General features: G+C 48.8%; 7 protein-coding genes across 7 annotated transcripts; 5 read left to right on the top strand and 2 right to left on the bottom strand.

Moving 5' to 3' along the window:
- Positions 1-203: 203 nt before the first annotated feature.
- Positions 204-2,873, bottom strand: N7500_002674 (putative Rho guanyl nucleotide exchange factor; the record flags this gene model as incomplete). The annotated part of the gene is made up of 6 exons (XM_056673820.1): positions 204-1,129; positions 1,178-1,403; positions 1,462-1,680; positions 1,730-1,930; positions 1,987-2,304; positions 2,367-2,873. The coding sequence occupies 6 exons, from the start codon at positions 2,871-2,873 to the stop codon at positions 204-206; spliced, it is 2,397 nt and encodes a 798-aa protein (XP_056534345.1).
- A 506-nt stretch (positions 2,874-3,379) lies between these two features.
- Positions 3,380-4,254, top strand: N7500_002673 (putative 26S proteasome non-ATPase regulatory subunit Nas2; the record flags this gene model as incomplete). The annotated part of the gene is made up of 4 exons (XM_056673819.1): positions 3,380-3,529; positions 3,588-3,660; positions 3,717-4,057; positions 4,120-4,254. 4 exons carry the CDS (start codon positions 3,380-3,382, stop codon positions 4,252-4,254), a joined length of 699 nt encoding a protein of 232 aa, XP_056534344.1.
- A 523-nt stretch (positions 4,255-4,777) lies between these two features.
- On the top strand, positions 4,778-5,980 carry N7500_002672 (Ran family GTP-binding nuclear protein; the record flags this gene model as incomplete). The annotated part of the gene is made up of 5 exons (XM_056673818.1): positions 4,778-4,834; positions 5,056-5,148; positions 5,228-5,381; positions 5,441-5,646; positions 5,702-5,980. The coding sequence occupies 5 exons, from the start codon at positions 4,778-4,780 to the stop codon at positions 5,978-5,980; spliced, it is 789 nt and encodes a 262-aa protein (XP_056534343.1).
- A 584-nt stretch (positions 5,981-6,564) lies between these two features.
- N7500_002671 (SNF2-related protein) lies at positions 6,565-10,286 on the bottom strand (the record flags this gene model as incomplete). Its single annotated transcript, XM_056673817.1, has 4 exons — positions 6,565-6,582; positions 6,648-8,072; positions 8,136-8,892; positions 8,947-10,286. The coding sequence occupies 4 exons, from the start codon at positions 10,284-10,286 to the stop codon at positions 6,565-6,567; spliced, it is 3,540 nt and encodes a 1,179-aa protein (XP_056534342.1).
- A 1,685-nt stretch (positions 10,287-11,971) lies between these two features.
- N7500_002670 (uncharacterized protein) lies at positions 11,972-12,202 on the top strand (the record flags this gene model as incomplete). Its single annotated transcript, XM_056673816.1, has 1 exon — positions 11,972-12,202. One exon carries the CDS (start codon positions 11,972-11,974, stop codon positions 12,200-12,202), a length of 231 nt encoding a protein of 76 aa, XP_056534341.1.
- A 327-nt stretch (positions 12,203-12,529) lies between these two features.
- On the top strand, positions 12,530-13,126 carry N7500_002669 (uncharacterized protein; the record flags this gene model as incomplete). Its single annotated transcript, XM_056673815.1, has 2 exons — positions 12,530-12,801; positions 12,847-13,126. The coding sequence occupies 2 exons, from the start codon at positions 12,530-12,532 to the stop codon at positions 13,124-13,126; spliced, it is 552 nt and encodes a 183-aa protein (XP_056534340.1).
- A 655-nt stretch (positions 13,127-13,781) lies between these two features.
- N7500_002668 (SCP2 sterol-binding domain-containing protein) lies at positions 13,782-14,299 on the top strand (the record flags this gene model as incomplete). The annotated part of the gene is made up of 3 exons (XM_056673814.1): positions 13,782-13,797; positions 13,850-14,059; positions 14,136-14,299. The coding sequence occupies 3 exons, from the start codon at positions 13,782-13,784 to the stop codon at positions 14,297-14,299; spliced, it is 390 nt and encodes a 129-aa protein (XP_056534339.1).
- Between the last annotated feature and the right edge of the window lie 31 nt (positions 14,300-14,330).

The following is a 14,330-nucleotide window of genomic DNA, read 5'->3' as shown; positions in this document are numbered from 1 at the left end:
TCCCCCTACCCGCTATAGGATCCGCTGTGACGCCAAACGTGGGGATAATTCTCATGCCAAGTGGCAATTTGCTTTGGTATTCTTATACTAATCCCAGCCACAATTACGGAGTACCTTGATAATTATAATACCCCGGCCCCAATGCTCCCCGAATGATCCAGAACCACCTAGAACAAAAAGATACTTGCCTATCTAATAATACTTCAATCAGCGTGAGACAGGGTCTTTTTTAGTTTCTTAGGTGTCAAAGCACTAAAGAAATTCTTTGGAGACGACCATTTCTTGGAAGATGGAGATGACTCGGAACTTCCATCGTGGCTCCGTCGTTTTTCACTGCGAGGGGAAGAAACCGACGATGCAGGATTCTTAGGTGAGCCTTTGAAACGGAATGTCTTTGACCGCCGAGGCGTGGTGGGTGTCCGAGGCAACTCAAACTCGACTTCCTTCTCCTCCCCGATCTCGCTATCGCCTATTTCCCCCTTGTCCATTCCATCGCTCTCTTCGTTAGGATGCATGTCGGTAGATGCTGTTCGCGAATGGAAGGTACCTTCAGCGCTTGAGCGTCTGGTGAACGCCGGGCGAAGGCTGAGCCGTCTCATGATCGAACCACGTCGGAAGAGATCACCCCTTCCGAGAACCATTCCGGGTGACGGAAGGACGTCACCTGTGTAGACCTCCGAAATTAATCGCTCCAACCTGATTCGGTCGATTCGGCGAGCAGTCAATGTCAATGCGGAGCGGTCAATGGGTGTCTTAGGCCGTTCAATCTCACCTTCGGCCTGTAGGACTAGTTCTGTGTGGCGCGGGTAGTGTGTCTTTTTGATAACTACATGCTGAACGTGGGACTTGCGGGAGATTGTCGTGGAATCCATTGACCTCCGGGCCATGGAAGACACTGTATACTGGACATGGTCTAGAGGCACAAGTGGCAGGGCCAGAAAAGAATGTTTTCCAGGCTCCCACATCCTGGGCTGGGCCATTTCGACCAACGCGGCGGACATTTTGAGAATCTCAGTGTTCCATTGTTTTTCTTCCACTGCCGATGATGCACTGAGGACGAATTCATAGTTTTCATCTTGGTCTTGAAACAGGAGCTTCCAAGAAAATATACATCCGTAGCAATATAGTCCTGATGGGTTAGATATATTCCGAGCACAGATATGAGAAAGTTACTTACCTCGTCCATTTTGAAGCGTATCAATCTTGAGACTGTCTAGGTAGATGCATGCCACTGCCTCCAATCGATGCAACTCCTCAGTTCCCTTGGCGAACAGAAGATAACGGTGGAAAAGCACACAGACCATGAACTCCCCATTGGTGGTTTCGGATGTTTGATATGTGACATGGAGCACGCCACACAGGACCAGCGGACCTAGGTCTTTGTATATATCCTGGAGTGCATACTGCCCAATATATTCAGTTGTGCTCATTACATCAATGAAGCGACCTTGGGCTACTTACCGATCTTGAGATATCTACCTTGCCCTGGAGAACAATTGTCTTTTGGATACGGTCTTTGTTGATCGGGTTTCCAGCTGCCAAATTGATCCGTGTCACTAGCACCCGTATGTTATCCAAAACCTGCTGAATTCCGTCATGGGCAGACGGACAATCACTAACCGGGGTAGCTCGGAGCAGATCTTGTAGCACAAGAGGGTATTTGCAAAGACGTTGGATGGGCTACCTTCTTGTTAGTTGTTGAGACACGCATCATATCCTACCCACACACCTTGATCAACAGATCATTCAATGTCATTGATTTGTTGTCCTCTTGTCTACGTCGCTCCGTGGACGCGACCGATTTCGAAAGTGCCTCGATTCCTTGATCATATATTGTCCAGTTGGCAATTGACCGGCGTAAGAGAGCAACATCCTGTGTTAACAGCTCATAGTTGCTGCAAAATTGGTCATACACAGGGAATGAAAGTAGCTATAAAATGCTTCAGTTAATATATGCACCATTGGTGTACCAATACAGTTACTTACCAATTTTTCAAATTCACGGGCAACTTCTAAGACCTCTGTTGGTTCAGCGCTGAGTGCCATGAGCCGTCGATTGATCGATGCCTTCAGTGAACGGGTCCTCAAGGATCGTTGCTGAAGCCCTTTTAGACTACCCAGATCAAGGGTCCCTATACGCTTGGTAATTCCCCTGGATGTAAGCTCAGAGGCACCTGCCTGTTGTGTCTGAGAACCTGACAAGGGAGATGCGGTCTGAAGCTTGGTCAAAAAGCGTTCATGTATTTCGAGGATCTCCTGGATGTTGTCATAGATCTCGCGCCTCGTGCCAAATATCGTAAGGATCTGTTTGTTTACAGAGCACATCAGCATCAAATTAAGACATGAAAATCAATATCCTGACTTACCCCGATAAGAGCCTTCAGACCAAGTACATAATCAGACTCGGTCTCGACAAGTTCCTGTAGGATATGGCGCCGTCTGGTAGACCGTGTTTCCACAGCTTCATCAACGTGGTGACTTGAGCTTGGTCGAGAGCTGTCACCAGAATGGCGCACGTCTGATTGCCCGCTCTGGTTTGTTGTGCTGTGAATAGTTGTCCTCGATCTTATCAAACTCTGACTTCCAATGCTTGCTGTGGTTGTTTTGACGGTTCCGAGCTGCGATGAGTCGGATGGACTCGACCGATGGCCTTGCGAGCCATGAGAAGATGTATCTGACCAGCCCTCCACAACTCCCTGTTTGAATACTGGAGAATCATGTTTCCGTGCTCGGAAGCTGTCCATCCATTTTTTGAATGGACGAGCAGTTGACTGATCGGTCGGAGTCACTCCACCACTACTCTCTAAGTTCTCTTCGGATTCCTCCTCCAACAGGGCTTGGTTCTCGGTGTCCGTTTCATCCTTATCTGCCATGGTTCCAAATAGCGATCCCGCCCAATAAAATATAGGATTCAGGGCCCGATGGCATGGAGTAAGAAGAGGCGGACCTAACCGACTACTCAAAACCACAGGATCGAAATTCATGGTGAGGGAGGAGCAACTGGGAGCGACTACCTCAGCTACATCTTCGAGGTTGGAAAGTGCATCGAAAACAGGGGAAACTGCCACTGTTCAGGCAGTACAGAGCAGCACAGAGTAGATATTGCAAATTTGAAACCCATCCATGTACGTCATGAGAAAAGGTAGCTGGATGGCTGGAATTGAAATAGCAGAATTTTATCTTTTGTTTTTCGAATAAGTAATCCTTCTTTCCTTGTTATGTATGAGTATATGTTAAAAAGCGAAGCTTTTCAATTGCGGTCAACTTCGTATACTTCGAGCGCCAAGCATCGCCGCTTATATAAAATAGTGGGAGCTCCAGGTCCCCCAAGACCCACCTGACCTGACCTTCTCTCACTTTCTTTCTTTTCTCAATCTTCATGGATGATATTCATGCTCCCACTGTTGCCTCTGGGCCGACGTCCGGGGGCACTCCCCGTGATCTGTCCAAATTTTCGATGCCAGATCTGATGCGGGAGAAAGAACGCATCGAGGCGGAACTGTCAGCTCTTAGTAGCGTCCTCCAATCAGTGAGATTTTCGAGCCAGTTCTTCCCGTCGCACCTTCTAACAAGTATCCTTATTCCAGCATGGAGTACGCATGACTTCGTCTCTCACCACCTTCGACGGTTTCCCTCGTGATGATATTGACATCGCGCAAGGTACGGTCCTGCCACACCCCAGTTGATCAAAACACATTGCTGATGAGAGATGGTAGTTCGCACAACTCGAGTACGAATTATTCACCTACGAAACGACCACAAGGAGGTGATGAAGCTCCTCGAAAAAGGTGTTCACGCACATTTCGCCAATCTACAAAATGCGCAAGGCGCTGGCCCAACAACAAATGGCACTAGCGTCCTGCCGACTGTGCAATCGTCCACAAATAATAACACGTTGGGCACACCGTTTGCGAAAGTCAATAGCGTGGTCTCGGGAAGTCCAGCAGACCAGGCGGGACTGAAAGCTGGTGATGCAGTTCGAAGTTTCGGAAATATCAATTGGCTGAACCACGAGCGCCTTGCAAAGGTTGCTCAAGTTGTTCAAGAAAATGAAGGGGTACGTTCAGTCCTCCGTTCCTTCGTCAAAATATCTACATGTCTAACTCACTTTCTCTACAGCGGGCCGTATCGGTCAAAGTTTATCGGAAGGATGAAACAAATAGTGACAACACAACAGAGCTGGACCTTCAGCTCACCCCTCGACAAAATTGGGGTGGCCGTGGTCTTCTAGGATGTCACTTAGTTCCCTTATGAAGGGATCCTTTCACTCAGCCCACCAATCGTAGCTCGATTGTGCTACCGCCGTGTACATTGACGATATATACTGATTATGACTAACGCGAGACGTTCTTCAGTGCTTGATTTTCCATAAAATACCTGAGTTCCATTGAAAAAAAGACCAGGGAATCGTATGCATCGCAAGGGCGTTGAAGATAACTCGGTATGCGAAGACCTGACCAACAGGATTCATTCGAATAACTCAAAATTAGAAAAAGGATATACAAGTAGAGCAAGAGGTGCCTTCAATTGGAATAAAAAATGAATTCAAACTAGCGACTTTAGATACGTTTGCGCCATCTACGGAGGAGGTTGACTACGTCAGAGCGCCTCAGGCATCCGTGCACGTGACCCTCACCAACGGGGCAAAAATTCCATCCAGCGCTATTAATTCATTCCCCTTCTTTCACCCCCTCCCTTTTATCAACCCGCTCCCATCTCTACGGCGCGAATTCTGAAACTTCATTTTCTTCAAGTTTCTATCTAAGTGATTTTCATCATGGCCGAGACCCCCACATTCAAGCTCGTCCTGGTCGGTGACGGTGGTACTGGAAAGGTAAGCGCATTCGAACTTCGATATCTGATTGTTGATGGGCGTGGGCTCAAAGAGGCAGCCATCTACTCAGCGATGGTCATCTCAGAATACTCATGGATCTACTGAGCTGTCCTTTTTGTTATGACCACCATCTGCCCCCGCGCCTGTCAACAATACTAAATATCTGCCCAACAGCCCCGCCTCACCGCGACTTCCATTACTAACACATTGAACCCTAACAGACCACCTTCGTCAAGCGCCACTTGACTGGTGAATTCGAGAAGAAGTACATCGCCACCCTTGGTGTCGAGGTGCACCCCCTCAACTTCAACACCGTATGCATATACCCCGCCGAAGAACCCCGCTTCGAACCGTGCCATCGTGTGATCGTTTCCACTAACCCGACCTGAACAGAACTACGGTGCTATCCAGTTCGATGTCTGGGATACCGCTGGTCAGGAGAAGTTCGGTGGTCTCCGTGATGGTTACTACATCAACGGCCAGTGTGGTATCATCATGTTCGATGTCACTTCCCGTATCACCTACAAGAACGTTCCCAACTGGCACCGTGAGTGATACTCTGCTTAATCGCTAATATATTTTTTTTTTTAACTAACCAAACTCCAGGTGATCTCGTCCGTGTCTGTGAGAACATTCCCATTGTCCTCACCGGTAACAAGGTCGACGTGAAGGAGCGCAAGGTCAAGGCCAAGACCATCACCTTCCACCGCAAGAAGAACCTCCAGTACTACGATATCTCCGCCAAGTCCAACTACAACTTCGAGAAGCCCTTCCTTTGGCTCGCTCGCAAGCTTGTTGGCAACCCCCAGCTCGTACGTCATTTTATTGCCTGGATTCTCATTCAATTCGATACTAATTATCTTTTAGGACTTTGTTGCCGGAATTGCCCTTGCTCCCCCGAGGTCACCGTCGATGAGAAGCAGCTCGAGGCTTACCGCAAGGAGATGGAGGAAGCTGCCAACCAGCCCCTCCCCGACGAGGACGACGCCGACCTGTAAATCAGTGCGCTCAGCAACGGGTCCACGAAGTTTCCGAAATGAAAGTGGGAGTCGCCATCCCCTGTTCTCTCCCATGTTTCCCAGAGTCCTATCTCACGTTCGACGGGAGGCAGGAAGTATACGACTCCCGGGGATTGCTTTTTTTTAGTTTGGGTTTTGCAAAAGCAAAGTTCTCCGAAATCACGATACAATGAAAGCGGATGGGGGATAGTCGTGGTTTGAAGATACATGCATTTTTTTCCTTTTTGATTTCCCCCCAACCTTAGTAGCTTAGACACTCACATCCCAATTGTCCTCTTTTTCCCGAAACGAGCACACAGCATCCAAAAAAGCATGTCCTCTTTCAATAAGATTTAAAACTTTTTTTTTTTTTACATCTATTCCTTCAAACAGGTACACTTGGATATCTGAAAATCTCGAGTTGAATACTAGAAAGTTACTCAAATCACAAGTATTAGAGAGGAAATTCCCTAGAAAAGTCTCTAAAGGGTGGCCTTCAGACAATATTGGAGAGCTCAACGCTCTTTCCACAAGACAAAGAAAACAACGCCAGGGTATAGCAATCATTAGCCTCTGAAGAAAGCACAAAATAGCACAAAAGCAAAGTAGTCGCACACCAAATACCAATTATTTGGATATGGCAGGCAGTAACTGAAACATAAGTCGTATCATCGGGGTATCTTCGGCCTTCGAGATGGAAACCATGCGGGGAACAAATGTGATCGAGCATGATTACAAGTCCCTCACACCCTATTTATTGGCAAAGTGGTTAGCAAAGTTCCTAGTACATGGAAGGAATGGAGGTAAAAACGTACAAAGAGATAAGCAAGTTCCCTCGCATCCAGCCGGGAGACATTCATAGTACCGCCCTCATCGAGAGCACCACTAATCAGTTCTCGCTTCTGATCCTGAAGAGTGACAATGCGATCCTCGACGGTATTTTCAATTAGCAGACGGTGAACAAAAACCTCTCTAACCTGCCCGATGCGATGGGCACGATCAACGGCCTGGTCTTCAATGTACGGGTTCCAGAAAGGATCGAACATGATGACATGCGAGGCGGCGACGAGATTCAAGCCGGAGTTGCCGGCCTTGAGCGACACGAGCATGATCTTACAGGCGGGATCGTTGGTGAAAGCCGTCACGGCGGCGTTGCGTTCCTTCAGGTCCATGCTACCGTCGAAGCGGGTGTGGTTCCAGCCGCGGCGGGCGAGGGGGACTTCAAGAAGATCCAAGAGCGAGGTGAACTGGCTGAATATGATGGTTTTTTCCTCCAAGCCACGGTCTTCGTTGGCTTGGAGAATCTCCAGGGTCTTTGTAATTTTTGTGCTAGGGAACCAGCCCTTCTCGAGGCGACGAAGGTATTTCTTCTTTTCGGCCTTGTTTTTCAAGGCGTGCTTTCGCAGCTCAGCTAGAGACTTAGATTTGGACTTCTTCTTTGGTGCATCCTCTCCCTCTTCGGTCGAGCTATCGGAGTCAGACTCATCACTGCTTGCTGTTGCTTCTGAGTCTTCGTCAATTTTCCCGTTGGTGTCCGCGGCTCCGGCGGCAGGTTCGGGAACTGAGCTTGGATCATGAACCTGCTTGAACGCATTGGTGTCCGTGAGTTTCGCAGGATCTACAGGCCCTCTGCAATTCTGACACTTGATCACAGCTGGACCATCGTCTTCGAGGTTGATGGCTCCGTTTGCAGTTGCAGAGTCGGAAATGCGAATCCAGCACTCCGAGCACACATGGTGTCCACATGGAATGTAAATAGTAGCATTTTTGACACTATCCATGCAGACGGGGCAGGTGCCATCCTCTTCCCCGTCATTTGCTATGATACGCTGCACTACAGCAGCGCTCAGAAGCTTGGCGTTAGCGATCTTATCTACCCCCGGGATAGACGGCGCAGGTTCATTTCGGAACTCTTGCATGAGAAGGGGATGGCAGCAAGCCTGCCGGAGACGGAGAAGGAGAACTAGAACATGGCTGTAGTTTCTTCCCAGTGTGCCCGAGTCGAGGTATCGGGTGATCTGCCTTTGGGTTGATGCATTGAGCTCCTCGTAAACCTGGCTTTCCCTCTCATCAAACACAACATGAACCTTCTCGGTGACCTTTGGTGGGAGTTGCAAGATGGGCTCGCCATCAATCTTGGAGGTTTTTGTACGTCGGAGACAAACGGACTTGACTAGGACGCGTAGTTGCTTCATGACATCCTCTCCTCCCCAGCCAGATTTTATACGTCTCACGAAGTCCTGCATAAAATAAAGATGTTAGTCGCCCAGCGGAGGATCAAGAGTGAGTTATATAATACTGACCGCCTTGAACTTTGCTGGATTGCTGTAAGGCCGAATCCGGAGGAATCCCAGCAAGGACTGGAAATCTTCGAGACGATTCATCATGGGCGTACCAGTCAGACACCAGCGGTAGGTAGCATTGAGTCGACAACATGCTGTTGAGGATTTTGCACTTGGATTCTTGATGTTCTGTGCTTCATCGATGATAACTCGGTGCCACTTGGCAGCAGGGTTGAGAGGACCCGACATATTTTTGAAGTCTTGAATTAGGTCGGCCTCCGCCCCTTCTTCTGCCATCTTTTCCGCCTGGAGCAAGGTTTTGTAGTGCGCAGTAATGGTACCGAACGTCGTGATGATGACATCGTGCTTTTTGAGCTCCTTCCAAGGCCAGCGCCGTTGATGGTAAATCAAGACCGATAATTGGTGCCGCCCTGGCTTGACATGCCGCTGGATTTCAAGTCTCCATTGGTCCATAAGTGCCTTGGGTGCGACGATCAAAGTCGGGCGTCGGTCTTCATCTTCGAATGGACGAGCAACCATCAGCGCAATCGCTTGAATAGTCTTACCAAGGCCCATGTCATCTGCAAGAATTCCTCCTTTGTGGCTGCTCTCTTCCTTGGCTTTCATCCATTTCAGGCCGATCTTCTGGTGCTTCATCAATGTGACTCGAAGTGCACTTGGTGTCTCCTCATTATCCGCTCTGGTTGCCTCTCGAATGTCTTTGATACCGCTGAGTAAGTTCTTGATATCTTCTGGGAACTCTTTTTCGTTGTAAGCCCTATGATCCATGAGTTAGCACCAGCTAGCTGCTTTGAAAAGACGTGGTACATACACAATGTCAGCTTCGTCATCGAATATCTCATTCTGATTGCGAATTAAGTCAAATGCCTTGTCAAACTTGTCAAAGACATCCGGCATTGGAGAGTATGGAACCTCGCGCTTCCACGGAAGAACTCTGGAGGAGTCTGGTGATGATGGATACGTCGATTGTGATGAACTTGCCAATTGAGAGGGATACGCCAATTGTGAAGGATATGCCAACTGGGAAGGATACGCCATCTGGGAGGGGTATGTCAACTGAGAGGGATATGCCATCTGAGAGGGGTATGTCAATTGGGAGGGATATGGCATCTGCGAATGATGAGGCGCCTGTGAAGAGTATAGTGATTTGGAGTATGTCGAAGGGAGAGGTGGTACGTGGGGATAGTTGAAGGAACCGGATTGGCGGGCTGGCTGCTTGCCGAATCGAGAATTGAATGAATCAGCTGTAATTTCTTGAAGCTCATCGTCGGAATTGAATGGAGTGAGTTTATTGAATGGAGCTATCGGGGCATATGCTTGAGGGGCACGATTGGCTTTTGATGAGATAGGTTCAGCTTTTACCGGTTGAGTGCGGTCTGGAATATTCCAGGAATCCTGCTCATTAAAGCCCTCCATGGGGAGTCGACTGTGGTCCTCATCGGCTTGGAGCGCGCGAGCCAATTCTGCGTCTCGCTCCATTTGAAACTCTGTTTCAATCAACTTCGCCTGCTCATCGCACTCTTCCCTGAGTTCCTTTATCTGATCTGCATCGTCACCGGCCGCATCAATCCATTGTTTGTACAGACGATTATTCTCGGCGAGGCGGGCTTGTTGTTCAGCATCTATTACATCGAGTTGAGATCGGCGAGATTGAGGCTGCGAGGGAGCAAGCCTTTTTGATGGCCCCTGTATCGTGGGCGAGATGTGAGATAGCGGACGTTGGCGTTTACGAGAATTGTCTGGAGGAGATCGTATCACTGAACCTGGCAGCATGGTCGGAGGGTGAGACCTGGCGGCGAAAGGAGAGGGCGCAGCAGAAGGCCACTGAGGGGACGCAAATGTCTCCCCGGGAATTCCAGTGAAAGTACTAGACCCCATGTGTGAAGGCGCGGCCGCAGGCGTCCGGCTTGGTGGAGTAGGCGATGGCACTTGGGGTGTTGGTTTCGGGGCGGCCTGAGGACTAGGAACAGTATCGCCAAGGAGCGCGGCTACCTGGACTTCCATTTTTTTAATGGTGTCACGAAGCTCGTCTGCTTCTGCACAGTCACCCCGGGTCGCGAGGAGATCATCGTAGATGTATCTGTAGGTATCGAGATCTTCTAAAAGGTCTTTGATTTTGTCCTCTTGGGACTGATCGGCCGAAGTAGCCATGGCTCAAGAGCACTTGGTGCTGACCATGAAACCTTCCAAGGCCAACTTATCTCGATCGTTGACGGTGTGGTAGAGTGGGTATGACGATGCGGATGATAATTGGGGAAATAGGCAAAGTCCAAGTTCAAGAGAGCTACCCCGTCAGGTGGGCGCCTAGGATGAAGGACGAAGTATTCTGGGAGAGTCAGTCGGCGAAACTTGGGTTCTCATCAGCAAACAGCCAGGCAGAAGGCGGGTGGTGGCAGTTGAAACAGTGAGGAAGAGAAAGGAAGCATATACGCAATTCGTTACACTGTGCCTCTATGCTGCCTAATCTGGGTAGCTGCAGAGAACGTAGACTTACGTCGAGTATTATCGACAGTTCACCGGGGAGAATATGTGGAAGACGGAGCAGATTTAGGGGCTTCGGGAGCGAAGAGATGGCGATTGTAGAAACGAAGGATTCCTCCTTTTTATAGTGTAAAAGATCCGATGGTGCAGACACGAGAGTTGACGCTATTTGCGACCGTTCAGGTGGCCCCCGGAGGTTCAGATAAACCACCTTGCGGGGGAGTTGAAGTTCTCGCCCAAGATGTCATCATCTATCGCAGTGTATAGCGACCATGGGGGACTTTGCTCATATTGACTTTTATTGCCAGCAGAAAATTGGCCACATTTCCGATACCCAGGTACATACTGGAAAGACGTCTCAAAAAGACTTTCCAAAAGACTCCAAAAAAAAAAAAAAGACAGCTCAAAAGACATATCTATAAGTGACTAAATCACTTCAAATATGCAGAAATGGATCATTAGATTGATACTATCACAACTCGAGTACTTTTCGATATGTACATGGTGTCAATCAAAAAAGGCGGAGAGATGAGCGGTAAGCTTCAAAGGCCAATAGTATCAATGTCCTGATTGGTCGCTATCCGCCACGGTTTTTGTGAGCACCTGTCAACGTTCCACGAGGGGTCTTCTACTTGAGCCTCCTTCAGGCACATTGATTTTATTCATTGTTATGTGTCGTACATGAGAAGTGGGGTCCCACGGGAAAAGCTTTTGAGTAATGAATACATAAATGCATAGAGATATCTTAGTAATTCCACTCATTTCCCTGCACCGCAACACAACTTTTAATTGATATGAACGCGTTCTTATCACACGTGATGATATGCGTGATTATGCGCGTCACGCGCATAATAAGCTAAACACAGGGCTATATGGTATTTGCCTTACTATTCGAATTAGGCACTGGCACCTGAAGCACCATCTGCATAGTTTGAGTTTCAGCCATCTCGAAGTAGGAGTAGTTCCAACATCTCAATTATGACTGTGAGACGTTGGTATGACTCATGTATTGCCTGGGCTAGAGGAGTAGTTGTCGAATGGCAATTTATAAGACAAGTAAGAGTACAACATCCGACGCGCAGCTTAGGCTTAAACTGGGTCCGACATCTATATCGAGATCAGGGAGTGCAAGCCCAGCTGGGAGAATGTTTCTTGGCACGTATATGAAACATTATTAGGGGGGAAAACGGTAAGTTTCAATTGTAAGGGCTGGAGATAAAAATTTCTGTTTGTAGATGTTTATCCGTGGCAGTTAAGAAGTATTAAACTGTTTACTTCTACTACTGACTATTTGCACTACTCATCTTTCGATTCAGCAAGTTGCTACCTCCGTCTGCAGAGATCAACGATCAATCATGGCGTCGGAACAGGGACTGGTTCGACTTTGGAAGACCAAGCGCATCCAACAGGCTCTCACGAGTCATCTAGTAAACCATGATCTCACTGCATGCCCTCTTGTATGTCGCAAGTTCGCTGTCTATATCGCACCAATCCTCTTTGCGGACATTGAGATCCGCTTTGGCAGCAGCACCTTTAATGGGTCGTCGCGGATGGCAGCTCTAGAGCGCATTGGGGGACACGTCTAAGCCATGACGTTTAAGATCTCGCATGATAGGGAGACCTTCTTACCTCCAGTTCTGGATCCAATCATGGGGACAGAACAGACCTTCATCTATAAACCACAACGGTGCCAACTTGGTGACAGTAGATCGAGATATGGAAGCCGGCAAATGACAGAGTTGTTAGTCAAGCAGTACCCGCCTCTGTTTCATGCATCTACCAACATCCCATCATTTGTAAAAGCCTTGACGATGATGAGCAGCTTGCAACATCTGTGAATCTCCTGCGGGGGTCAAGATCCAAGCCATTGCTACCGCCGAAGTGTAGTAGATTATGCGTTGATCTCACTGCCAATGGGAATCGAGGAAGCACCGTTGAAGCATCTCCACACTCTGTCATTGTTATCAGTTCACCCAGGAGCGGTCCTTTACCTGCGTCCAGCCCTAGGATTTGGTGTTTCATCTGCATCTTACAAGCGGTGGTCCCAGATCCGCAAGCTCACAGTCCACATGGCGACTTTCGGCCATGAGCCAGGTCGGCCGACAAACCACCTTAAGCTCCTCCATGCATATCTAGGAAGCTTCCCATCTCTGCAAAGACTGGTTTTCCATTGGGAAGGCGAGAGGTGCCTCTAACCGCTGTCACTTGCAACAGAGCCAACCCTTGACAGCCCAGCCAAAGGAAAGTCCACTCAAGCCTGCCCAAAGACATGCGCGTTACCCCTACGACCATTGAAATTGAAACATCTTCAGCAGATGAAGTTGGTCAATGCAATAATGGACGCGTCGCAAGTGGCGTCTTTTATCCAAGAGCACCGGAGTACTTTGCGCGAGTTTAATTTCGAAAACGTGGTAATTCGCAACGGCAATTGGGACGACGCGCTCGCGCCGTTGACAAGACTCAGCGCAGCGAGGGGTAGAAGCAGGGCCTGCGCGACACTGACACTGTAAATGTTCCGATAGTAGAGTCCGACAGGAGTCAGCCAGAAACAGTTACATGACGCGATTTGTGCTTTACAGCAGCAAAAGGGTCCGAGGACGCTTAGAAGCTTGGCACGATTCCGAACACGCGAGCTGCTGTTGGGGAGCCCGGATCATATGAAGCGACTGCTGCGGTCTTCGGTGTTAAGTTGCAGTTGGCAGTGACGTCGGAGGCAGGGAGTTTGCAACTTCCGAGGAAGGATTGGCATAGGCTAATCACATTGTTAGTGTCGCGGTGAATACCGCATTTGTGCAACTTCAGGTCCCGACAATGCGACATAAGCGCGGTTCATGTGGAGTCGGGGGGACACCCGTGGGGGAACTGTTAACACGCGAAAGACTGGGAGAGTCGGGTAAGACTGTGGATTGTTCTCCATAAGAGGCAGATCTTGGCCAAGTCCGAGCCGAATTCCAGAGAATCAAGAAGATATTGAGTAAAAAGAGCTTATGTACTCCGTAAACTCCGTACAACACAGAAGAATCACAGACAGGGCTTCCCTCGGTGTGGAGAAAATGTGGGTTGGGGGCCTCGGCACGTGAAGTCAGTTCACATGCTCCTTCCAAGGTCATTTATATTCGGTGATCCGCCTTGACTTTAACATCACCCTGTACTACCATATTCACCATGTCTCTCAAGAAAGGTATATTCCCCTTTCCATTGGGAGAAATGAGAACACTAGCTAATTGAAATAGATTCCCACCCCTCGTCCGCTGCTTTCGACGTCATCAACCAGACGCTCCAGGCCAACGAAGCCGACCGCAAGGATGCGCTCAGCAAGGCCAAGGCTATCTTCGCTTTCAACCTGAAGAACTCCAGTGGTGAGGAGGCTGCTTGGTATCTTGACCTCAAGAACAAGGGTGAAGTTGGACAGGGTGCCGCCCCTGCTGGCGAGAAGGCTGATGGTGAGTTTACTTTCCCGATCTGCGCGTGTTGATCGTGTTTCTTTTCTGACACATGCTAATTCTACTCTGTCAATAGTGACCCTCAACCTCTCCGATGCTGACTTCAGCCAACTCGTTTCCGGCAAGGCCAACGCTCAGCGTTTGTTCATGGGCGGCAAGCTGAAGATTAAGGGTAATATTATGAAGGCGACCAAGATGGAGCCTATCCTGAAGAAGGCCCAGGGTGGTGCCAAGCTGTAAAGATTAGATACCCTTTTGAGAAACAATATAC

The sequence above is a fragment of the Penicillium coprophilum genome (genome assembly GCF_028826855.1).
Source record: "Penicillium coprophilum strain IBT 35676 chromosome Unknown utg000002l_segment0_segment1, whole genome shotgun sequence".
Classification (NCBI taxonomy): Eukaryota; Fungi; Ascomycota; class Eurotiomycetes; order Eurotiales; family Aspergillaceae; genus Penicillium; species Penicillium coprophilum.
The sequence above is the reverse complement of the archived record's forward strand: the minus strand, read 5'-3'. Positions and strand labels throughout refer to the sequence as shown.